Source organism: Strix aluco, chromosome 1 (assembly GCF_031877795.1).
Source record: "Strix aluco isolate bStrAlu1 chromosome 1, bStrAlu1.hap1, whole genome shotgun sequence".
Taxonomy (NCBI): domain Eukaryota; kingdom Metazoa; phylum Chordata; class Aves; order Strigiformes; family Strigidae; genus Strix; species Strix aluco.
This window is the reverse complement of record NC_133931.1, coordinates 56679182-56705994: the sequence shown is the minus strand read 5'-3', so window position 1 is coordinate 56705994 and position 26813 is coordinate 56679182. Positions and strand designations below refer to the sequence as shown.

At 43.8% G+C, this 26813-nt stretch overlaps 1 protein-coding gene across 1 annotated transcript in view; it reads right to left on the bottom strand.

The window, feature by feature from the left end:
• RAB31 (RAB31, member RAS oncogene family) overlaps nt 1-23780 on the bottom strand; it is a 68298-nt gene extending 44518 nt beyond the window's left edge. Inside the window, exon 1 of the mRNA XM_074822058.1 lies at nt 23655-23780. Coding sequence (XP_074678159.1) covers nt 23655-23693 — 39 coding nt within the window. The 5' untranslated portion in view covers nt 23694-23780. The remainder of the gene's footprint in view (nt 1-23654) is intronic.
• Between the last annotated feature and the right edge of the window lie 3033 nt (nt 23781-26813).

The following is a 26813-nucleotide window of genomic DNA, read 5'->3' as shown; positions in this document are numbered from 1 at the left end:
GTCCATTGTTCCAGATGCGTTTATCCCGTCAGAAAAAACTAATGCAGAAAAATTTAGCTCTTTAATTTAAATCTGGATGTCTCATTTATATCTTTGCAAAACCATAGGGCCCAGTCATCCAAGCACTGTTCCACATTGAAGGGAACTATACTATCTTGTAAACACATCCCCAATCAGGACATTAGTCTTTAGCCTTGATGTAATAGCTTTTAACAGATTCAGATGGGTCAAGCCCTATTGTGCTGAGCAAACTACACTCTTCATGTAAAATCTTTTTTACATCTGAAATAGGATAAATGTTGAATTCACAAAAAAATCCACACATATCATGACTGATGACTAAACAGCATCCCTATAATTATGCACACTGCTGCAAGAGCTTTTTTATTCTTGACTACACAGAATTTTTCTGTGTTATGTTAACACATAGAGCTTTTTTAATAGATGTAAAATTAAACCATGCAAAAATCCTTTTATGACTCTAGAATTTTGGAAACACAAATAAAACAAGAATACTAGACAGCACTTCACATGAGGAAATGACACACTAAGAATGAAGATACTGAAGAAACTGCCTTCTGTCCTCCTACTTGCAAAGTAAGAAAAAAAAGATCATCTGGCTTGTAACCACCACGGATCTCATGACTAACTTCCCATTTCAGCTTTAAAAAAAGGGTTGAGATACCCTGGAGACGGGTGCCACAAAAATCTGCATTGAGAAGTAATGGAGAACTGACCTCTATAAAATAGGGATCCAACACATGGCTCCTTCGGAAGGATGGAAGTTTTCCCATCAGCTTAGACAAAATCAGGATTCAACCCACAGTATTTCAATTTGTATAAATTTTTACAAATTAAAAATGTCTGTCTCTCCGAAGCATTTCTCATCATAACCAAGATTCATTGAGACACCATCTACAGGCAGAGGTCTCATTAAAACTGACTGGGTTTAACATGGGTCTTACATATCAGAAGAATGACCAAGTGCTCAAAAAAAGCAGGTAAAGCAGATGTCATTTCAACAATAATATGGGAAACATTTGGAAGTCTTTATCCTTTCCCATAAGCAAGAAACTAATCCCACGGCTCATGTGGCTTCCACCGAACTCAGAAGGACTCCCAACAGGAATGCATCTGCCCCTCAGGACCCGTTTGTGCTGAGGCTCCCCAAAAGCTGACCTGCTAACCACCCCAGCTGCAAAGGCACCATAAGCATTTGGCAGCTCAGCCCTTCCTCAGACTCAGCCCTTCTCTTGATCCCTGATTAAGAGAAAAAGAGTATGATTGATGCAGTCAGGGTTGATTTAGTGTAACTCCCAGGCAGCCTCTTGTGGCGCAGCTTCTTCATCAGGCATAGAGCTTGAATTACAAAGCTGTTCACACCAATGAAAACCCAAGTACCAGGCAGAAGGTAATACTGGAGCCTACCAGCAAGCTCTTCTGAAGCTTTCTTCAGACTGGTTAGCATCAAGATGTGCAGTAAGTGCACACACCAGAAATAACCATGGCCAAATCTAATGATCTTCTCAGTGCACCTTCCGGTGAGATAATGCTGCCTCATGTCACCTTTCAGACACAGAGAGCAGGGGGTAATAACAATGCTCAATCAAATACACAGAACAAGGGTACAGTCAAAAAGTTGTCCCACTCTCCTGGAAGAGGATCTGCTCAGAGAAGAAGCTGGCTGCTCCTGACTATTAAGAGAAGCAACAACTCCTGGCTCCCTGTCACACATTCATGCCACCGGACAAACTTCTTGGCTCATTCTTCACTAACTGAAAAATAACAGCCAGTTTATGCTCAAGATTTCCCAAGCTAAATTCTCATCTTTGTTACACCAATTTGACCCTTGCCAGTGCTACAGTAGAGAGGAAGGAGAGGTCCTTGCCTTGGCCAGTGCAGAACTTTCATCGTGGGAGTAATTAAGATGTACAGATGAAAACATCTGTATTGGTATGAAGTTTGTAAAAAGGAGAACACTGCCCTTTATAATCAGTGTATTTGATATTTTAAATACCAAAAAAAAGGCACTCAGAATCTCTGCAACTGGCCAGGCAAATCTGAGGTAGAAAGACATGGTTTAAACTTTAGGGGAAGAAAAATAATCAATGAGTCTTACAAAAAATGCAAATGCAGAGAGACCTTTCATTCTAGTAGCTCTGTAAAGCGCAGCTGGTTTTGACTTGGCAGTTGAGCTTCTGCACATTAAAATAGCCATTCTTTCCACTGTCAGAATTGGCCACGCTTTAGTTTCTGATTTACAGCTGAATCCCCCTGACCCACTCCCATTATCCCCGGCAGGACTTTGATGGAATTTGAAAATTCACAGCAGCATAATCACATTGCAGCATTGCTAGATGGTTAGCATTTTGCTAGTTGTCATCAGACAAACCGCTAGGCCTGCACCGTAAAGTATTATTGGGCTTTTGCAGAAATGTATGCTCAGCTCTGGTCAAGCCTGGTTTCTAGGAGGAACATCAGTCCTCAGGCAAGGTCTGGCATGCAGCACTGAGATATCCAACCTGCATCTTCCATGCTTTCTGACATGCCAGTTCTTAACCCAAAGGCACGTGATGTGGCAAGGCTGAGTGCAGGATTATGGCTGTCTTTTAAATTCCAGTGGAGGCAAAAAAGCAACAAGCTGAACAACAAAATAAAGCTTTACAATTTGCAGCCTGCTTTAGTCCTCTATTGCCTGCCATTAACATTTTAATCATTACTCAGACCATCACATGCAGACAGCATTACAATACTTTCCATGTCTTACTAATCCAGTTACAGCTGCTCTAGAAGGCAGTGGCAGTCGGCTTGAAGAGCATCTGAAACTGGCTTTGGATTTTTAGCAACCATATGAACATACAAGGAAGAGTTATGCACAACAGACTCCTGATCACAGTTTCCAAGGGCAGTATTTTAATCCAAGAACTACTCTACCCAATAAACTTTCTGCTAGCCTTAAACACATCCTTCATCCTTCCCTGTATTTGGGTATCACTTACTTGTCTAAAAACACTGCTGTAAGGAGAATACCTTTCAGGAGACCTGGGTTCAGAGACACCCCTGGGACTGAACTGAATCTGCCAAGTGTCAGGCTTGTCCCAGTGAAAATGCAGCCATGCACTGCAGAGTGGTGTCTAGGAAGAAGTGCAAATAGCTTCTCACTGTATTCAGTTTTTCCATCTGCAAGATGTATCAAGTGAGCAAATCCCACCACTGCATAAGCGTACAGATGAAAATACAAGAACAGCTCTTAGACTGACACATTGGCTCTTAGCCACTTCATCAGCACAAAATTGCCTGAGGCTTCAGCCTGAACCACAGGGATGCAGGCTGAGGTGCTCTGAAGCCTCACTTCTGCGGTCAAAAGAATATGCATCTCATTCAGGACACAAATAATTTTTGCAAATTTCAATCTTCATTACAGCCCTGTACAACGAGAAATAGAGTATCTCCCCTGTGAGCAACATGATTGTTGGAGAAGATCCTTTTCCTGTTGATTTGCTGGGATCCCCCTTCCAGAGCTACAGAACTAGCCCAGGGGCACACTTGCTTCCCAAAGCAGCGGCTTGAAACTCCCTGACAGGCCCTTTACCAAACAAGAAGTCTGTCATGTTTTTCCTCCCTACCTCAACACAACCACCTTCAATTGTTTGACTTTCTTCATTACCAAGACTGGCAATGTACTTCTGCAATAAGAGCTCCAAATGACAGCAGACATGGCCTTATGCCCCCTGTGATCTGCAAAGAGTATCTGCAAAGGTCTGGCAGGTACTGGGTTGCAAAGCAAATTCTTGAAAGGGAAGAACTGGAATCACAGTTGGCCTCCAGGAGTGTCAACGTGCTATCATGTACTTTTCTGAGTGAAGGGTATTTGCCAAATGAACACCAACGCTCCCAGTGAGTACTGGAACAGAGTTCCCCAAGATCCCAGCACAAACACACAGATCTCAATGCAACTGTGTTTTGAGGGAGAGGATTATTCTGCAGTGTTACACTTCTTCAGTAGGAACCATCACAGTTTTTTTGGTGATCTGTCCATCTGTGAACCTTGCAAGAATATCCGTCTGCATTTCTGTTTGTTGCACACCCTTCCCTAAACTCATAATATGTGGCAATATTGGTATCTTTTAATCAGTCGGTATATTACTCCCATAAATGGTCTGTGCCAATTCTTCCATGGTAATATACCCTACATATCATCTCTAATTGCTAGTGTAATTTCAGGCCAATGCTGGTGTTGTGGAGCACAAATTAGCTACAGAATAAGGCTTTTATCTCTGGTGTGCATTAGAATTAGATTAACTGTAATTCCTTCTACAAGTAGGAAGTGCCCCGCTTGCTCTCAGAGACATTCTCGTACCCTCAACTAGGTCACTCTTGTTATATCAGAATACAATCCTTCTTCCTAGTGCTGTAAGGACTGCAATTGGCACAGGAATTCTTGGCGCTATCATTCTCACCTCACTAGCTGTTAAACAAAAATAACAATTACTTCATTTTACACTGTAACAGCATTATGGGGATTTACATCAGTGATAGTTGTAAAGTGTTCAGACAGTAGTGGCATAGAACCATTTAAGTGCCTTAAGAGATAGTCAGGTGCTGAGTTTATTTGTTTGGGATTTACATGCATCTTCAATATCCCCTGTACATTCCTAATAGCCATTTTAAAACAGAAACATATCTGCTGGCCGGGGCTTAATGCTATCCGACCTCCTGTGGTGGCTTGACTCTGTCTGGACACCAGGGGTCCACCAAAGCTGCTCTGTCACTTCCCTCCTCAGCTGGACAGGGGAGAGTAAATATCATGAAAGACTCGTGGGTTGAGATAAGGATAGGGAGATCACTCACCGATTACCATCACAGGCAAAAGAGACTCAACTTGAAGAAATTAGTTTATTACCAAACAAATCAAGAGTAGAATAATGACAAATAAAAACAAAATCTTAAAAACACCTTCCCTCACCTCTCTCTTCTTCCTGGGCTTAACTTTACTTCCTGTTTTCTCCACCTCCTCCCCTCCAGTGGCACAGGGGGATGGAGAATGGGGGTTGTGGTCAGTTCATCAACCGTTGTCTCTGCTGCTCCTTCCTCCTCAAGGGGAGGACTCCTCTCATTCTTCCCCTGCTTCAACCTGGGGTCCCAACCATGGCAGACAGCCCTCCATGAACTTCTTCAGCATGGGTCCTTCTCACAGGCTGCAGCTCTTCATGAACTGCTCCAGCATGGGTCCGTTCCACGGGGTACAGTCCTTCAGGAACAGACTGCTCCAGCATGGGTCCCCCATGGGGTCACAAGTCCTGGCCAGCCAACCTGCTCCAGCATGAGCTTCTCTCTCCATGGGGCCACAGGTCCTGCCAGGAGCCTGCTCCAGCACGGGCTTCCCACAGGTCACAGCCTCCTTCAGGCACATCCACCTGCTCTGGCGTGGGGTCCTCCACGGGCTGCAGGTGGATTCTGCTCCACCATTCACCTCCATGGGCTGCAGGGGCACAGCCTGTCCCACCATGGTCTGCACCAGGGGCTGCAGGGGAATCTCTGCTCCAGCGCCTGGAGCACCTCCTCCCCCCCTCCTTCTTCACTGACCTTGGTGTCTGCAGAGTTGTTCCTCTCACATATTCTCACTCCTCTCTCCAGCTGCTGTTGCGCAGGGTTTTTCTCCCCCCTCTTAAACATGTTATCCCAGGTTGCTGATGGGCTTGGCCTTGGCCAGCAGTGGGTCCATCTTGGAGCCAGCTGGCATTGGCTCTATCAGACATAGGGGAAGCTTCTAGCAGCTTCTCACAGAAGCCACCCCTGTAGCCCCCACTGCTACCAAAACCTTGTCACACAAACCCAATACACCTCTGAAAGTATAACTTGTCATCTGATCCCTTCTCTCGATTTGTTTTCCTTTAGTCCACATTAGTTAGCAAAACATGTACAGTGATGGCCCATCTGCTTCACCTCAGAGCTGGATGTGTCTGCAGTCCTGGCCACCTCTCTGGTTCTCAACCAGTCACTGAAGCCAAATGTCTGCTGCCAGTTTTGGCTCCCTTACCAGCGTGATTATTCAGCATGTGGTTTCCTTTCACACACATCCTGCACGCATTCTTCTGTGGAATTAAACTCGGGCCTGCATACCTACTCTGGTATCTGCCAGACTTGGAGCCAGGAAACGCAGTCCTACTTGTCCTGCCATTTTGTAGGCTTCTCTGGAGTTAATAAGTTTCTCCGTATTCATTGTCACAGGTCCACTGCTCTCCCCCAGATCCCAGCCCAGTAATCTTTTAGAGACAAAAAGCCCTAATGCTCGTTTCAAATACACTTTCTTTAATGCTAATGTCTGTATAGTAGCTAATGTTAGCAACAAATTCACTTCCCTACAGACATTCATATATCTGTATATGTAATATTATATGAAATCAAAGTCTCTCCTAGAGTGTTTCCAAGATACTTGGCATTATCCCGCTATCATAACTAGTGCTCCAATCTCAAGCTCTTCATGCTGAGTTGAAGGCATAGAGAGACGCAGCTACAGCCTGAAGAACTTCAAGATGAGTGGACCAGCCGTATCTTCCCTCCTCTTTCTTCCTCTTGGGAAGAAGGCAAGAGACGGTGCTGGAAAGATGACCTAGTCAGAAAGGAGCTATCTTTCCTTTGTACATAGTCCAGTGACTGACATGGCATTAAATCAGCAGTAAGGAACAAATCCTTGTTTTACATGGCACTAGCAGTGGGTGGCAGGATTAGCGGTCAGTTAAACTATCGACTACCCAAGAAATCACAAAGTGGCCCACGTGGCTGGTGCACATTTAGTCACCCACTGCTTACAAACAGTGATGCTCTTCTGCAACCTGCCAACTCTTTTGTGTGTATGGGAGTTGGCATGGGAGTATAAAGCAATCTTTATTTACGAAACAGGGGGCTGCGGAGGGAAAGGGAGAACAAAGAAGCTTCCTTCAAAGCTATTCTTTAAAATAACTCCAATAGAATAAAGAAATAAAACCTTAAGGCAAAACAGAAATGTAAATTGATGAAGAAAACAGCCTGTGGGTCAGTACTCCAGCTACCTCAGTTCCTTTCTCTGCAAAGGTGACTCAAGAACAGCAACACTGTAGAATATATTAAAAAAATAACAACAACAAATTAACACTGCAGTCAACCTAGCTCTGGAACATCCAACTTAGCAATTTTTTAAGCTCATCTACTTCATTCAAAAAAAACCCCAAACCCATACTCTAATTCAAATATATACGCTTAATCACTGCATCTTATCATACAAAATGCAAGCTAACCACACCGCCATGCTAGCATGAGTGTGGACAGCAAAGATAAGAGCCTTCATTCGTTATTAATATTATTTAGAAACTGCTTCCCCACATCAAATTACCACCTAGTTCTCTGTGTCTTTTTTTACACATTTCCTTCCCCTCTCCATGCAAGTTATCATATTCAGAACAGTAGCTGAACTGCTGAGAGAAATGGAGGATTTTAAATTGAAATCAAAGAGCAGAATCTCAATCAATCAATTTCTTATGCCCTTGACAGTATGTGGTATGGACGGCTGCAAAGGAAGAATTGCTTAGCCTGGTGAAAATGAAGACAGGAACTTGGTGTTTATTTGCATTCCTTCATCTCAAATTGTGGCTTTTGGAGGCATTAGGTATTTGCTCAAGATGCTGAACTTGTTTTGAACTGGCTCTAAAGTTTCACGTAAGAGCATGATTTCTGTAAAAAGCACCTGCAAATAAGGTGGTATCAATCTAGCTGACTAATAAGATCAGAGGATGAAAGGAGAAACAAGAGGAGCACCTTTCAAGGGAGCAGTCACACACACAAATCTCCTTTGGAGTAGCAGCACATGCCAATGAACACAGAAAAAGCCCTCCCATTGGATGGGGGGGGGACACCCAACAGTGCAAAGCCTGAGGACATCCTTAGTGAGACTTGTTTGTGCTTTACGCTACAGTAAGGCAGCTTTTAAATACAACAGTGTGATCACAAGCTGTGTAGAAGCAGTTCAGCCTTTTTTGGGACCTCAATGTCAAACAAGACACTGGGTGATTAAGTCACAGGGAACAACTTTGCTTCAAAAAAACTGACTCAAGACTGAACACATGGCGAGAAGCAAGACCCCTTGCTACCTGACACAGCTGCCCACCAAAGAAAGCTCCATCACAAAACCAAACACCATAAAACCCTTCTACAAAGGCTGGACTGCGCTGCAGTGCAAAGGGCATTTAATTGGGAAATAGCACCACCTGGTGACTCCTGGTACTAAGGGAGAAGAAAACGGCCAACTTGACCATACTTGGACAGGAGGAAAGGTGGAAGGAGCACTAGCTAAATTGCTCAAGTGATTTGGGAACCAAGAGCCTGGGCAAAGAGGGAAAGAGGATTGCATGATGGAGTTACAAGAACTAGACAGGTGGGACAGACAGAGATGGAAAGAAGAGCGCCTGAGCACCTTCCCTTGGAAACACAGGAAATCTCCCACTGTTGTTACCACCTTTGGAGCTCTGTGTAACAACGAGTGGTGTGAACGCAGCAAAGGCAGCTGCAAAAGAATGTCCATATCTCACACGTAAATCACTATTAATGAAGCAAGAAAGGAAGAAAAACCTGCACCCAAACCTGCACAGTATCAACAATGTTGTACATCACAGAGGTGGTTTTTTGGTTCATTTTTAAGAGACCTATAGCTGTGGGACTTCATAAAGTCACTACCATCCAAACCAGAATCATACCTCTAATTGCCTTCTACTGACCACTGAATCATAGATCCTCCTGACCAACACGTAACACAGACCAGCAGGTAAACCTACCCTGCTAGATGCCCTGTAAGTGATAAGAAAGTGTATTATCTCACACTGCATGATATGCTCTCCCACCACTGCAGTTCACCTTAATGACCTCTCCCTGTTACTGGCTTGCTCATTTCCCATCTGAGCACCACCACAGACACTTACGTATGATGACTTTCATGTTCACCACTTCATTTTTCAGGTGTGGAGGAGAAATGAAAGCTCCGGTTTACCTACTGTGGTGCCACAGATGGGTGGTGGTCACCACTCACTGTCCCCCCTGCCAACAAAGTAGGAACCAAGAGCTAACTTAGGAGATCTCTCCAGCATGTGAAACCTCCACAGGGAGGAGCTAAACAAAGCTGAAATAAAACAAAGCAAATTGCAAGTCCTGATTGAATGACTATGCAATTTTACCGACAGCAATACTTGACTTTGACAACTCCAATGGTCAGAGTTTATTTTCTGGACAAACTTGGGAGACCTCTTAACACCTGCACGCTTCCATCCTTTTCCTACCCACTCTATCTCAAAATACACATGCAGTCATAAAAATCCACTTGATATACTACTACTCTTCCCACAAATAAATTCCTGTTAAAAAACCAGTAAAAATCTGTGTGAATATCTGCTTAGGTATCCTGATAATCAGCCCTGAACTTGAAAAATTAAGGGATAAGTGTAAGGAAGTAACTTACAAGTCACTGTACCTCACAGTCAATGAGTATTGATTGCAGGGACTGTTATCTCTATTGGCCATATGTACACACACCAGCATAACAATCTGGTTAAATATCATTCATCATCATTGTGCAATGCAGTGATGAGAGAAACTAAATTCAATTTTCAGACTAAATACATAAATAACCCAAGGCTTTCATAGTTCAGTAAACACGTTAGGCAATAGCATGATGACAAATGTTGGTTTCTGAGTACAGTTTGGCAGCAAAAAATGGGATAAACAAATCTGTGTTATTCTTTCCAAACCAAATTCTTTTTCTAAGTTGAACCTTGCCCACAAATATTTGTAGCAGCTGAAACTTTCAAAACAATGGTATGACAAGGAGATAATCTTTGACCTGAATTGCTCTTTGACACAAGTTTCTGTTCATACTCCAACACCCTGCCTCTTCCGTTGTCAAATCCTATCATTAGGGGCCATAATTTCAAAATACAGGCTTGTTAGTGTCACTTACTAAATGGGGGGGGAAGGAGTATTTTATATATCTGTCACTACATAGAAGATACTAAAAATCTTCCAGCCAGTCTGGAATTGATAATCCAATCCAAACATTGTTGTTTCATATTAGAGATTGCCTACAAATCCCAACAAAATAATTTTTTTTAATAAATGAAGGCAGTGGCTCTTATGCAATCATCTATATGCACATCAGGTAGGTACAGCATTTGAGGAAATGGCTCTTGGTGTTCAGTTTACTATTTCAGTAATATAAAAATAGTCCAGCAGTTGCCCGGAAGATTTGTAAAAGGGCTGAATTACCTTCAAATTTGCCATCCAAACTCAGTACACAACTCAATTCAGGGCTCAGACATACCCCTCCCAATTTGTAACTACTCCACCTGCAACTTATTATTGCATTTCATACCAAAGAGAAAGAAAAAAGCCACATAAATTAGAAGTGCCAACTGAAACACCAGTTGAAAACTTCAGCCCTGGAGAAAAGAAAGCCTGATCCCTTCTCTCTTACAGCAACAAGCCACAGAGAGGAAGGAGACAGAGTTTCAGGAGCAGCTATATTAAGACATTTCCCCTAACAAATGGGAACCAGCCTCACGGCCCGGCATCTTTGCTCCAAACTAGCAGAGCCCTCGTATAGTGTATGTCACCTACCAACAACCAGAGGCAAACAACTCTTCCTTGCCTCTCCACTGGCCAAAAGCAGCCAGGCACCAGCACCCTTGAGTGATTCAGGGAATGCCACACAGGTGGGACAGAAACTAAGGATTTCGTTCCTGGTTTTATTGCTAGAAACTCTGTCTCTGCTTATCAGTTCCTTTTAGCTGACACAACAACCTACAAAATCAGCAGTCTTGGATGACCATCAAAGGTCTGAGGTAGTCTCCCTTAGCAGCAGCAGGCTAAAGGCTTGCCAGCAGCTAATGGCACCTTCTTATGCAGGCTGCCCTTAGAATTTGCCAGCCCACCTGCATCCTTTGGAAACCTGCCTTCATTAATCTTCCAGAGATATTAAAATGTGTGCCTTCCCCCATGATATCAGGGGAAGAGGGCGAGTTGAGATACTGGAATTTGCCATTATTTGTTATCTACAGTTAAAGGTAGATAACATGTAGATAATGTACCTCTACTTGGACATTAAATGGCATCACGGAGAGGTCTAAAATCCTTAAAACTGAGGGTTTTCATTTCCTGAATTGAGGTGTAGGACTGGGAATGGACAATCAGAGGTCTGCATAAACCTAAATCTGTGTTAAAATTTTTTTCACCAAACTATCATGTTTAATTAATTTAGATTAATAGTGATTTCATGTTCATTTCACCTATTGCCTGGATCTGAAGTTCTCTGTAATACAGTAAACATCACCACTTACTTTAAACAGAGTCATATAAGAACCCACCTAGTGCTTTCCCCTCTGTCACCCATGCAAGTGAACAGAAGAGATAACAGTAAGCACAGTATAATAAAACCCAGGGCCTGAATTTTTTATCTGTGGTTTTACTGTGTGCTGCTGTGAACTTACTGAGAGTAAAGCTGAACAGGCTCATAAATGGCAGACATTATCAGCACAAGGCTGTATCCCTTAAGCAGTTGACTTCTTTAACGTTTTCACCTCCCATTGATTTCAGCAGGAATGAAACCCAGCAGCTCCTAAAGCTGGTGCCACTAGTGCCAGGGAATTCAACTTTTTAGGGAAAAGCCCTTTAAATGAGCAGGAACAGGTTTTGTTGCCGTTAAGGCACCTTCCTCTCTCCAACACAAAAAAAACAATAGGAAATAAGTATCTAACTTACAACTGATTCACAGAAGAAAGTTTTGATTCACCTGACCAATTTTTCTCATCTTCACTCACAAATCGGAAACCAGAAATGGTCAAAAGCGTACTGACTTTGCAAATCTCAATTGAAAACATGCTGGGAGCATTTCAAGTGGCAGTGCTAAAGCGTGAATTTTAGTACATTTAAGGACATCTCCTCAAGGGACAAGAATAGCTGGGCTAGAAGAAGAGGCAATTTGATCTTTCCCTCCAAAGCAGAAAGAGACTGAGCCATGCAGAGGATACTGAGTCCCTCTCAGGGCAGGCTGTTTGGGTGGTAAACATGCTTTCTGTGCCACAGCCCGAGTGCTTGTGACTGTGTGGGACTGAGTCCAAAGCTCCTGCAGACCCCAGACACAGCAGAATGACAAGCACAGGGACGTCTGACAACATCTCAAGTGGCTCATGAGATCCTACAATAGCCCCACTTTCAGTTACCAGATCTGCAACAGAGCGTTCTTCACTGGTCAAAAGATACAGCTCAATTTAATGCAGTGTAAACAACAATTCTGCAGGTTCAGCTGAACAAGTGTGTTTTGAAACATAAATAATGCTAACTAAGACAAAGCTACAGCTTTAAAAGAAAAAAGGAAACTGAAGGCTAAAACCAAGGGAGAGGTTTTTTCACCCCACCTTATTTTGTACGTATTACTCCCTTTGCTGTTTTGTTCTGTGTGATTTTCTGTTTCCTTATTCTCAGCATCTCTTTCCCTCGTTCCTTCTCCGACTTGACCCCAATGTTCCTCATTCCCTCCCACCAGTCCCCCCACAAAACTCCCCTAATGCTTTCCCTCAGTCTCTCAGTTTCAGTCCTCCACTTCTTCCTCCTCTGTTCGTCTCTTTTTTCATCACTTTGTTCTTCCAAATTCTCTCTACTGACTTTTATAGCCCTTTTTCTACCGGTCATCACTTAAACTATTCCTGAAAAACTTTTTAGGTTGTAAGGCTATCACTCCTTCAGACAAACTTTTTAAAATTTGGACTTATTCTACAGGTGCCAAAGGTTCACTCTCTCTCTCGCCACACCAGCCTAAAGGAGAAGGCAAAGCTGAACATGAAATTCTGGTTCAATTTAATCACCTGACCAAATAAAGCACCACCTCTAAAGAGCCCACCAGATCCTGAAAACCAAGCAGAGGTAAAACTGAGCTACTTTATCTGCTTTTAATGTTAAATGTCAGGAATCATTCAAGAGCTGCGTTATCTCAAATACTTCATTTACATAAACCTTTTATCTTTGTCCTCCACACAGGACTACACTCTGATGCATATTAAAGTATATGCTGAGCTTTAAGCTTGGGACTCAATTTAGCCCATTCAGCAAAGGCTGAACGATGTACCCTGATACATGGCTGAAGAGGGATTACCCCAATGCTTATAATTAAACACGTGTTTAAGGACTCGACTCTACAAATTAAGGCTTCAGTAACACAACCTTGAATCAGCATTTATGTTATCTGATTGTATACAACCACCGTTTTTGTTACATAAAATGTGTTCCAATTGTCTGTCTAATGCTTAGGCATGGGTTTATTCTTTTCAAGCACACCCTGCGGGGGGGGAAAAAAAAATATCCAAGGTGCGGGTGGGGGGGAATATCAAAGGACAGAACAATTGACTCTGAAGACGATTCACACAAACTACAGTCTGTTGCTGGAGTTATAACAGTTGAAGACATTAAATATAGGGGACAAAATTAATTCCTTCATTGACATTCAAACAAACTAGGACAAAAACAAAGTCCAACTCTCCTTGAATTTTCCACAAGAGAGATATCATCCAAAAAAAGAAAAATGCTACTTAAGGGATAACATAAGTAAAAACCTTGTTTGTAGCACACTCAAGAACTGAGTATCCTAGAAGTAAGATTGTCTGCATAGTATTGCAAAGATTGAAGTCACCATCGATTATGCACTATGAAGGACTTCTGGCCTAAATGTGGTTGGAAGCTTCCTGTTCATATCAGCTTTAACAAGATATACTGTAAGTGTTGCTTTTATGACTCTTAAAATAGACCCACTTATATTTAGTATGCTAAGGAAAAAAAAAAAAAAAAAGATAAAGAAAAAGAGATAAAAGGCTTCGTATCCAATAAAGGGAATCTGTTCTTTCTCATTTCCCAAATCCCTCCAGGAATTAACCAACCACCAGATTTATCCTGCCACAAAGTGGAAGTGTGCCTTTACAGACTGGTAGCGGTGTGTGTCAGTCAGCAAGAGGGTTTTGGTTTTTTTTTTAATTAACAAAGACTGGCCTAAGCAAACAAACACAGTATTTGCTTCCACAGATGGCAGAAGCTGCTTGAGATTAAAATTGTGACAGTGCGTAGACAAACACCTCAAATTTTTCAGTTATAATATACTTCTAGCTCCTAAACTACTAACCATAGCGATAATGTAGTGGTTAACGTAGATAATCAAGTAGTTAAAAATGAATTAAAGTCCCAACAGCCAAGCTGAGCCTTGGTGTGACTCCACATCACATTCAAGGGAGTTGTCTCTGGGATGCTTTTCACATCAATCTTTGGGAAGCCCGGTGATCCCCACTACAGCTTCTCTGCATTGGCACATACCAGGTGTTGACCAAATACCTAAGGATTCATCTCTGCCACTGAATCCCCAGCATCAGCCTCACAATCAAGAAATGAGCACATTTGGAGAACACATGCAATGGCAGTCCTAGAGATGAGGTACCAGCTACTGATTACAAGCATAAGAGAGAGAAAGTTAAAGCTACTCCAACGCCCGCTGTATCTCACAGGTCACCAGTGAGCATGGAAGGACATGTAAATGACTTCAGGCATGACGCACCACTCTGGAGCACACCTTTGCTGATGAACAGTTAGATCTTATCAACACCTATTAAGTTTTGTTTGCTGCAGAATTAAATGGGCCAAAAAAAAATAATTTTTCAAAATTAAACCCACTTTAGGAACCTCTTTAACTCACTTTGGCTCTGTAGACAGGATTTAAAGTAGAGGTAAATCTGCATCAGAGTCCCTAGCTGTATGTGAATTCCTGCAAGAGGCTGATGCTTATCATTTTGTAAGATTGCTCTTACAGTTTTTTATAGTCCCCTGCAGTTGTTCTAGCAGAGGCTGACCAGTCCAACCGGGACACTCAATGACGTCTGCAGCATCCTGTCACTCTGCTGACAAAGAAGGAAATAATAGCTCGGGGACACGAAGTATTTAGTAGCTGGATTTCACGCACATGTACTTCCCACTGCAGATGTTGCCCAAATAAGAACTTATTCTGTCCAAAACAAAAAGTGCAAAACTGTAACTGCTCTACCCTCTCCTCCAAGAAATAGAAAAACCACACACTAACTAGCATTTATATATAAAAATAGCCAGGCAAAAATAAAAAGCATTTGTTCCGCTGCCTGTTGTTCAGCTTTCATGAGCAGCCCTGCGAGGCTGGAGACCATAAATCAAACCATTGGCATCTGCTTACACAAGGCTGTGCTCCGAGCTGGCCTCCCATCCACCTCTGCTGGCGGCTTTCTAAAGCTTGGATTCGTCTTCTTACAGTGATGTTCAAAACTACAAGCGTTCATTGGAAGGGTGTAAAAAATGTTTCCGAAGAAAACTGCAACATGTCCCTTTCCTGGCGTATTACAAGTTAAGTTCAGATGGAATTTAAGAAATTTCCATTCACCTTGGCCCTTATGCCATCATCCAGTCTCTATGAGGTAGGTAGAGCGAAGAAAAATATTGCCATGAGAATAAAAACATCTTTTATTCTCGTTTACTTCAGGAGCATGTGCCCCATGGCAGCTCTCACACACCTTCCGGCGAGGGGCTGCAGAGTTATATTCACACAAGCTGCCTGCAGGCTGAGAACATGAGTTAGTGGGGGGCACAACAAGCCCTGACAAGGAGCAGAGCACTGAAGGTTTGCTCTGCCCTGTCCAAAGAGTGTGGGATGATCTAACCCATCAGTGTGATTAGCACCAGATGGAGGTAGGATTTTCTTTTTTTAAATATTTTATAATGCAGCCAACCATCCAAAGGAAGTGGAAGGGAAAAAAATAAACCAGCTTAAATCTGCTGTAAAGGTTAGTAGGCTAAGCATTTAGAAATACCAGGCCATGTAAACTAGAAGGAAAAGACCAGGCTGCTCACTAGCTCGTAGTAGCTTTCAAAGGGAAAGTCCATCAGAGCAAGAAACTCCAGGAGAGTTTGGAAGTGGCAAGGACTCCTTTTTCTCCTCCCCTCACAGGCAGGGCCACTACCCCAACTGCCCAAAGACCAGCTGTTCCCACTCGTGTCCTCCTGCCACCCCTGCAGAAAGCTCCAGGGATGCCAGAGCAGCCCACGACCAAGAGCTTCGGCCATGCCCGGGGGGCTGCATGTTATGGCCCTCCATACCAGTTGCTGTGGGTCTGGCTCGCCCACGGGGCCGCAGAGCTGGTGGGGAGCAGCTGAAGCCATGACCCAGAGTAGGAAGCACTTGGCTATTAGCCTGCGTGCCAGCATCCACGGCACGGGTGAGGAAACCAAGGAGCTGACGAGGGAACAGATACTTATTGAATTGACATGCACTGCCAGCTCTGGAGACAGAAAATGACTGTTGCCCTGAAAATGAGATCCTTGGTGCTCGCAGCTTTACAGATGAGCTCTATAAAAGAACGAGACCAACCCTGAGAAAGACTGAAATGCCTGATGGGCACACTACCTAATGTAGCCAGGGCAAATGCATTTGTTCCCTTTGATGTCAGGATCCAGTAGACCAGATTAAATGAACCCATCTAGTTTCCCACCACCTTTCCTGGCCCTTTTGGAGGGTACCTCTGTGTATCCATCCATGTGTTGGGCATTCAGGTGGCCTCAGAAGCAGCTTGAGGAAAACATGAGCAGAGGAAGCCCCAAACTTCCAGATGGAGGTGGAGATGATGGGAAGGCGGTCAAACCACAACTCCAAACTACAGCCTCCATCAACGGAGGCTGATAAGCCACTGAAGCTGAGGAGAAACAAGTTGCCCTGAACTTAACAGCTTGTTTTCTGAGGCAGCATCAGAAATGTGGGGAAGGTGGGGTCAACAGTGCAAACCTGCTAAAGCCAGCTGTGTTCCATTTCAATGCACCCCTCTGTCTTCCCCCTCAAAATCAAGGTGTAATAAATGAAGAAAATCGTTCCTGCCCTCATCCCATCTGAACAGGGATGCATCTGGGAAGTACATGGTCAACAACAGACCCCTGGAGGGTCTAACAGCCCTGAAGACTGGGCAAATGGCATTTGGAAGAAGGAGCAGAAGGGAAGGCAAAAGAAAAGATGGATGTTTCTGAGCAACCAGAGCAGAGCTGTGGCTCCAGTCTCCCTGTAAATACTTCTCTCAACAAGGAGTTAGCTTGAGAAATTTTAGAAAGAGTTTATCCAGCTTGTACACCTGCACTCTGCAGCACCCATATATCCAGCTCAGACACAGCCCAACGCTACCAAAATTTACCAGTAATTTATAAACACTACCATATGCAAAAGCCCTGCAGGTTCAGAGGCCTTTGCCCATGACCAGCTCAACTAATGCCTATTTTGCCACTTCCTGAAACTGCACTCTAACTCCAACACACCCTATCAATAAGGCAAATTATCGCCTTGGAAACAAGTCATACCATCAACCAGAGTGTCAGAAAACATACTTTAAATGAAAATAAAAAATGGCCTTTTAACATGGCTTGACTTAACCCAGTTAAAAGGAATTGCCTGATGAGAATGAGAGAGTTTTTCTTTTCCCTGCACGTTTTTTTCATGCACACGTTTTTTTCTGGTTGCTTCACATAGTCTGCCTCAGCACTACTTCACTGAGTAGGGCTAAAACTGCTGTGTTAAAAACGAGTTTATTATTAATTCAACATCCTTATTTTCATAGAAAGAAAGAATACACTTTTTTCTCTGAATTACTGAAAACAAGAAGTTTCACAATTTTTCAGCCAGTACTAAGAAATCAAAAAAAGGGACTGAAGCAAGGGATTGGAGAAACCTAAACAAACCCCAACTGGTAACACTATAAACAAAAGAAATAAATACAATTTGAAAGACAGGAAAACTACAGCCTACATATATAGGATTTCTGGATGATAGTCACAGCAGGGTCTCATTCAACAGGGAAGTTACAAGCAGCAGCTGGGACCAGAGAGCCAGTTATCAGCAGATCAGAGCTGATCACTTGCAGCTAAGTCTCTTTCTCTACCCAGCTGATTAGTTGCAACAAGCTTCCCCTCCCCTTCAGAGGCTCTGCAGCTACTGAAAGTAAAACCTGCTTCAAGTTCTGCCTTCTGCGGCTTCAGAAATCCAGTTTGGTTCTGCTGCTGGAAACAAAAGCAGAATGTGGCCTCCGCACTCATTTTCCCTAGAAGGATTTTCAGGTCATAACCCCGTCTCCTCATTTTTCTAAGCAATCCCATCCAAAACTTTTGGAAGATACGAGTAAATAAAAAAGTTTCATAGATACACCAGGAAAGCACTAAGACCGAGGTCAATATGAAATCCTGAATTTTGTTAAATTCTGGGAAATATTTACATAATACATATTTAATGTCTACATTGCAAAAACATGATTGTAGACATTTAAATAATTTATAAATTAATAGAAAAAGGCTAGTTTAGGCTTCTGAACATACTTGTTTATTGATACAAGAGAAAAGGCATTTCTCACTTGCTATGTAACTGGATTTTTATGCAGTATTTTTCAAAACAGTCTCCTTCAGTATCCTGGTAGACTGTTCTTTTGAATGGCCAAGCAGGGCAATGGAGTATGGAAGTGCTATGTGCACACATTAAGTGCAAACTTCAGAGTATTCTTCACCAAGGAAGACTAAGAAAACTGTTGCCCAAGGAAATGAGGCATATGTAGTCATGCTAACTGTGTGTCTGGCTGTCTGCCTTTCAGTTCCCATGGCCTTAAAATCATTGTCCAGTTTTACATGTGATTTGATGTTTCACTACAATGCAAAGAAGTAAGTGGCTAGGAGAGACACAGATGAGGGCTCCTTTGCTGGAAAGGCTGCAATGATGGACACTTCACACCAGTGTCACCACGAGATAGACAGCCATGCAAAGTCACGATGCAGAAATTTCTCTCATGATAGACTTACTTGTTTACATAATAAAACACAACTAAAATGAACTATTAACATGGGGGAAAAAAATCACTTGTCAGTCTCTGTTCTCTCAGACATTTTGTGGACAAAATTTTAGAAGGTATACATTTACTCCACCAGTACTATTCTTTTCACTACCACCTTTGTCATCTGCACTACTCTGGTCCCTCTTGTTCTGTTTTAGGCTACAGCACTGCAGCTGTTGATGCACACACAGTTTCTGCACCTGTGTAGCGTTACTGTCTTCAGTAGGATGCTCATTTTAACATGTAGACCCCCTTGCATATTTCTAGTGAGAAGAAAGGTCCTTAACTGGTACAACCCATCCAGGGGTGCATTTTTGGTTTTAACAGCAGTGCTCCTATTTGGGTTGGGACATCCAGGCACTAAGAGCATTAGTAATGACAAACATTTTAGAGCCAAGAGAAATAAAACTGTTGTCTTTTATAAACACCAACACAAACTAAAAGATTCTCAGTCACAGGTATTCATTGTAATAGCTACTTAGAAAAGAAGTATGGGTACTTGAGCTTTCCACTGAAACATGAGACACATGCGTGCATATGCTCTGCTACAGGAATTTGTTCTCCCAGAATCCAGAGCTTTACATTATCATGACATGAAGATAAGAAAACCAGAGAGGTTTTCTCCTTAAGAAAACTATTATCATACTCCCAATTACTCTGAATATCAAACAATTCTGAGCTCAATTCCACAGCCTGCATATGCAGACACTGCACATCAAGGTGCACAACATCGTCAAAGGTAATAAACTGTTCTCCATACCTAAGAATTGGGATTTACAAATGTAGGCTTACCAACTTCAGACAGTATTTTCAGACTACTTGCTAGCAGAACACATGCCAGCAAGTGACTTTTTATTAGCAAGAAAATGGAAACACAAACAGGAGGGTGAAGAAATGAAGTCTCAGCCAAGGAAGATGTATGCATCAGGTTTGGGAAAAACTTTCTACAGTAAGAGTAATTAAGCTATGGGGCATAACCCTGGGGAGAAGATAAACCTTAATCATGAGGTTTTTTAGGAACAGGTGAGACAAATATATGTCAGAAAAGTTATAAGAGGAGCTTTAGGGCCAAGGGATAACCTCTGAGCCTCTTCCAATCCTAACTCCTTTGGTCCTATGGTGAACAGTCACAACATAAAAATGTAATGAACAAAAACCAAAAGGTAATGGAGGTCACTTTTTAGATGGTAGTTAGCAAGCCACCTCCCAAAGTCTGAAGGGCTGTCAAAGTTTCCTCAGGAAGTGACAAAGACAAGAAACTTCGCCTTAGTCCTAAACCTGGCAACCACTTCTGCGGTTGCCACACACAATTATGTCAGGACTTGGCAGAGAGTTGTAAATCACTCCGCCAGCCCGCATAAAGAGAATGTCGGGAGCCAAGGCACATGGCACTCAGCAGCCACAGCCAGATTAGGAAACCAGGCAGCCGCATGCCCGGCCACATTACAGCACCAAAGCACGGCTCAGGAACACACAAGCCCCCCTCCGCCCCTCTCTCCTTCATCCCCTCAAGAGGGTGCTCACTCAGGAGAGAAACATCACGTAAGTCAAATGGGAGCTGCACTTCATTTCACTGCATAAACTGAGCTGCAAACTTGCTCAGCCCCAGAAGCTGGTGGCCTCTAACACAGGGACAAATGTTGTGAACAACCAACAGACTGAACCAAGAGACCAGGAAGAATCTGGGGTGACAAGACAGGACTCATGCTCCAGTGTTTGCACTTACGAAGATGAATACCTTCCATGTGCAGACACCTTACTACCCAGCAGCGATAATCTATGGGGGGAAGTAGTTTAGTAGCCGGCTTAAGGCCACTTGCACAGCAACATACTCAAGAGAGCTATTAAAATTGTACCTCGGTAGCTGTGAGGCACTGACCAATCAGGCAGGCATCCTGGTCCTGCCAGCCCACCAGCAAGCTGGAATCATCTCTCCTCAAAGAGCACTGCCTTCTGAAATTCATGAATAACAAAGCTCCACCATCAACAAAGCCTGCCTTCCAAACTGACTCACCTAGCCTTGAGCTGCCCCTCGAGCTGTTGTTCTCTTGCTGGTGTCTCCTTCAACATCTACAAACCCCACGACCATCCATCCCCTTGTTGTGCTGTACTCCAGGCTGCTCCAAATCACTCCCATCACACCCACAGTGAGTTTAAAAAACCCCAAGATACTCTGGAGGAGGAGGAAGTGAAATGCAGATACCCAAATCCCATTTTTTTTAGATTCATGCTAAAAATCACAGGCCAGATTTCCTCCTGGCAATGGGGGTGGTTACATCCAGGAGCCGGTAACTTACTCCCCATCTCTACTGCAATGGCTTGGAGCCAAACACTGGCCCTGGAGTACTGGGCTAGCTTATAGAGCTGGCAGCATGGAGCACAACTCTGGTTTCTCCATTCCCCTCTCACCTAGACCTTCTACAGTCGAACAGGTCTTCAGGGCTTGTGGAGAAGGTGTCTTTGAAAACATCATGCCAGCTGCAATTTTTCCTCATTGGGGAATTCTGAGCTGGCGGAAACAGCCCAAGCACAGGCCCTTTGCACAACTGAGGGCCACAGACCATCAGCGATCCTCCTGTCTGATTTAGAGGCACACCCTAGGGCTTTGTTCAGAAGTGGAAAAGGATGCAGGTTTAGAAACCAATTTAATCCCTATTCCTAATAAGGATAGGAACTCATGTGGGGACCTGGACATGCCAGACTTGACCAATTATCAGGGGATCTACTAGATACAATACATTAAGCTACCAGGTCCAGGACCTACTGAAAAGACAACTGTCAAGATTCCTTTTGCTAGGTGTGAAAACGTATTCTGAGCTGCCGTCTAGCTTTCAAACAGATCAGAAGACTAATGCCTGCACTTGTTCACACGAACAGGTACAGAGTTTGTCTGTTCTGGAAATGTGTCTGAATTTCTTGAGGGGATTTGTCATATGAAGGATTCCTCTCTTTTGGGAAGACAGAGTGTCAACCTCCATGGTAAATGAGATGTCTGTGATCAGAAGTAGGTGGTTTTCTAGGATTATACCCTATTAAAACTCAGGAAGGAATATCTCACTAACTACTAGGCGACTATAACTACAGACACATCTTCCCTAAGTGTTCCCACTGCCACCCTATCATTTTAATGAATCCACAGAGTAATTGCATATTCCTAGTAACACAGAGCTCCTTTATAGGTAGGTTTCTTTTCCTGTCTTAAAAGAAGTAAACAATTGCCTTGCAAAACCTCCAGTACATTTTAATGTTACAAAACAGCAATAAATAATGGGCAAGAGGAATGTCATTCCACAAGATACTTCATCTCTATAAAATTACAGGATTTTCTGCTGGGGAAGAAAAAATAGAGACACATCCACATATTCTACCACAGACTCCTCACGTTTGTATAAACCACATTTATTTTGTCTCTATGCCATTTTAAAAGTTGAAGGCAGGAATTCTAACCAAGAAAGGAGGAATGGTCACTGTCAAATACTTTGGGTCAAACTCTCCAGTGCCCTGGCACCACATCCTGGCACTTACTGCAGGGCAAGGTACCCACTCCCGCTGGGGTGTCAACACAAACCAGAGAGCACTGGAGTGTCTGTATTTGTTTGTTTTTCAAACGTTCAACACACTTGTACTGCATGAAAGAGAATTCACTCTAAAACAACATCCATGCAGCTTTCCTGAACGTTTATGGAGATGTGGACTTAAAAGCAGCCTAACTCGCACCTGTTAATTTGAGATATTTAAAAAAAAAAAAAGAAAAACTAAGTAGTGATGCTCTGCTAGGAACTGTCAGAAGAGGTGGCTCTGTTCTCCCAGCGGTGTTTGTAGCCGGGTGAGCGCATTTTGCTGCGAAGTTCCCTGCGTGCAGGGCAGAGAGGGGGCAGGCGGAGCCAAACTGCAAAGCTAAGCACATTGCTGCTCCAGATGTGAAACGCACACAGGGGTTCGCCAAAAAGCAAAAGGAGAAAGAGCAATGGCAGAAAGGCTATTCCTCTAAGGAACCGAGCGAATAAACCCAGGCCAGTAATTAAGCAAAGCACCGACATGGCACGTAGGTGACACAGGGCCGAGAGGCGCCCGGGAGAAGGAGCCACCCGCAGTAACGTCTCCGGGCGGGCAGCGCGCTGCTACTTTCCTCTCTTTCGCTTCCCACCATTGTTGCCGGGGCCGGGTGACGAGACCTTAAATTAGCCTCTCCGCGGGGACGGCGGGCGGCGAAACCCTCCTGGCCGCCTCGGGGGGCTCCGGCACTGGAGGGAGACCAGCCGGGGGCCACCACCGCCTCCCGCGGCCGGCGGGAGCCGGCTCCCCGGCGGCGACACCCCCAAGCTTGGGACGGGCTGGGGGGAACCGACACCCCCCGCTCGGGAAGGGCTGGGGGGAAGCGCCCCCTCAAAAGAGAGCCCCTCGCTTCCTCCCCCCCAGCCCCATACGCCCTTCTTACTTTTAAAAAGTTCAAAACAAGATAAAACCAAAACAAAGCACCGGAGGCCGGTGCGCGGCTGCCAAGCCTCGGCGTGGAGGAATCCACCGCGGCCGAGCTCCCCCCCACCCCGGGACGGGGGGACAGGGAGACGCGGCGCCCTCCGGGAGGGACGGGGTGACGGGGGGTAGACAGGGAGCGCTCCCCTTTTTAGCGAGCACCCCATCTCCCTCAGCCCCCACCTGCGGGGTGGGAAAAAAAATAGGGGGAAGCGACCCCCCCGAACCCTCCAGGTCCCCTCTACTCACTCCAAGCAGACACACTTTCAGCTCGCGTATCGCCATCATCTGCCCGCGGCCCGGCCGCTCCGCATCCCCCAGCGCCCCGCCGCCGCCACCACTCCGCACTGCCCCGCCGCGGCGCGGCACAGCCCCCGCCGGGCCGCCCCCCCGCCGCCCGCCGCCGGCGGTCACATGCGCCCGGCCCCGCCTCGCCGCCGCCCCCCGGCCTCGCAGGTCGCGGCTCGGGGGGGAGCACACGGGGCGTTTCGTGGCGGGAGGAGGGAACGTGCTCGGTGCTGCGCACCGCGCCTTAACGCTGCGGCCCGGCGCGGGGAGGCGGCGTGGAAACGTTCGCTGCTATGAGGAAAGTAACCGGCGGGAGGCTGCACCCTGCGCGGGGTCCTACACACCGCGTGCTGCTCGAGGCGGGATTGGGGCCGCTTTCGGTTGTGAAAGGTCTGAATCTTTTTTTTTTTTTGACTTACTATGCACAGAAAACATTTAAAAGACTGACTCCATTTTTACCCAATCCTAGTAATACATTGCCACTTCTGATGAAAACAGTCAACTTCGGGTTGATAGTAGGGCTGCACCCCAGGCATCCCAAAGTTATCCTCAATACTACATTACACCTAATGTTAGGACCAGGCCACCGAAATCAGGAAGGGGGGTTTGTAACTACTCAATAGCCAAAGTCCTAGAATTTATGGAGAAGAGTTGCATGCTACAACCCTGGGAAAGCAGAAGAACATCATCTGCCAGGCATTTTAAATCATAGCCTCTGCTCTACTTACAGTTTTATTTTCATTTTTTTTCCCTACTAATTTATCAGGTAGAATTGCTGAAGGGAAATGAAGAAAATCTTGATTAGTCATTGTGAGATTACTGCCACGTCATTAGGAGCTTCCTGGCAATAAACGGTTGTGGCGTTCATTATGTCACTAATTAGTTCCACATGGGGTCCTACACTCACACGGACAGGCTGGAAGAAGATGTTTGCACTCTTCCAGAGCTCCCAGATCCTAGGCCAAGGAAATGCTTGGAGCAGAGCAGTTGTTATCCCCAAGGAGGAAAACACAAAGCATTTCTAGTGGAGTATTACAGCCTGTCAGGAGAGAGAGTATCAAAAGAGAGAGATCAAAGAAGAGGCTCATCAGAGAGATGCTTGTGATTTAATGAAGCTAGTCGCCTTTTTTTAGGAGAATTTAGAAAAGAGAAAACACAGCAGGTTTTCAGACAACCAATAGAGAATGTTGCTGGGATTCTGTCTGCTCATTGCCTTTCCACAAGAATGCATTATACAATAAAATCTTTCAATAAGTAAATAGGATACACTCACTAACATAGAACAATTACAGTTTGCACTCATAGCACAGCTAATTTAAAGCAGCTCGACATTTCAGTCAGTAATTATTTCTACAAATCAACAGGAGATAGGAATTTTTAAGGTTTTACACCATCCCACTTCATCCTGTCTTTCAATTTTAAGTCTGAGTTAAATGTTGCTCCTCTCCTCTAACTTTGAGACTTTTCCACTGTTGAGGGACGGAGATTCCTGAGATTCACAGACAGTGTTATGGTTCAGGATCACCTTTTCACAAATGCTTCTTTTTTTTTTTTTTTTTTTTTTTTTGGTCACATCTTTAAACGTTTCTGTGTCTTTCATGGATCCCATTAGTTACCTATTCCTTTTCTTTGATCCTTTTGTAATTCTTGAAGTTTGGGAATTTTTGCTTGTTGTACACATGAAACATTATACCAGCTGAATTAATTTCAGCAAGAAACACTTGAATTACATTAGATTCCAATCTAATCTACATTAGATTGTGAATTACAAAAAGAGACTGATAAGTGGAGCACTGTATTAAAAGCTGTTCAGTGTCACAAGCACAGTTTGAGGGCTTGTCTGTAGGTGCGTTCAGATTAAGCTACAATGCTGTAATGGTAATGAGAGCACCCACAGAACAGATTAATGCACTTTACTGTAGGTGCATGGATTCTGCAGCTTTAACCGAGGCGCCTTAACTTTTGAAAGCCTCTCAATGCAGGCATGCACTAGAGTACAGTCAATAAGGTTCCAGTCTGGGAGAGCACTTGCTTAAGCCTGTCCATTTTCGAAACAGTAATACATCCCACCGACTTCACGCTTAATTGCTGCCTTGAGTCAGTACCACCATGATATAAAACAGTGCCTGAGAAATTTGCCCAGGAAAGAGAGTCAGATTCCCATCTTTCTTCTCATCTGGGTAAATTTCTTCTCAAATACACAGTTGTGAAACAGAAGCCCTCACTAAAAAAGGTTAAAGCCCAGACCTCAAAAGCTTACTTCTGAAGACAGCAAATAACTAATTAGCTACTTACAAACAAGCAAATTGTTTAAAACAGTAGCACGAAGATGACCCAGTGGAAGCTGTTTAGGCTGAAACAGCAGGAGAGTGTTAAGGAAAGGCAGTTTTACTTGCACAGGCAAAAAGTCTGAAGAGCCAAACAAAAAAAAGAACAACCAGAGGAAAAAATAGCCTATTGTACTCATTTAAACAAAGAGTCTAGAAACAAAAAAAAAAAAAAAAAGGAAAAAATATCCCCCAAAATTAGGGAGATAAAAAGAGAGAAAAGCAACAATACAAACAGACATGTGCTCCAGTATTAAAAAAAAAACTAATGACGTTCATTCTTCCAGGAACTGGCATAATCCTTGTGTTTGTCTGCATGCAAGACACTGTGGTCAGGAAAACATTTTTGAGGAATTGGTCATGTTGCAGTGTTTTCAAATGGCTGGTTAAAAGCAAAGGAAAACAAGTCTTTGCATCCTAAAGGTTTTCTTTTTTTCCCTTTTGTAGCATCTTATTCAAGGAATAATTACAAGTTTTGAAGCAATAATTTACCTCAGTTCTTTCTACCCAACTGTATTTTGCGTTTGGGAAATACAAAGCCAAGCGGCTTTGTTTTTCAGCAGCCTTCCCTTAGAGTTTCAAGTAATCTGTTCTCTCCTCAGAAATAATATCTTTCAGTTTCCAGAAACTGGAGGAACCAGACCATCCTTTAGTTTATTCTAATTTTATAACAATGTAATTGCACTGATCTCAAATTAATTACTCCTTAGTGTGAGAGATTTAGGGCCTCAGAGCTGGGCTTAAGCCAGCAAGATGTGATCTGGCTCAAGGTGTTTCTGAGTGTGATAATTGG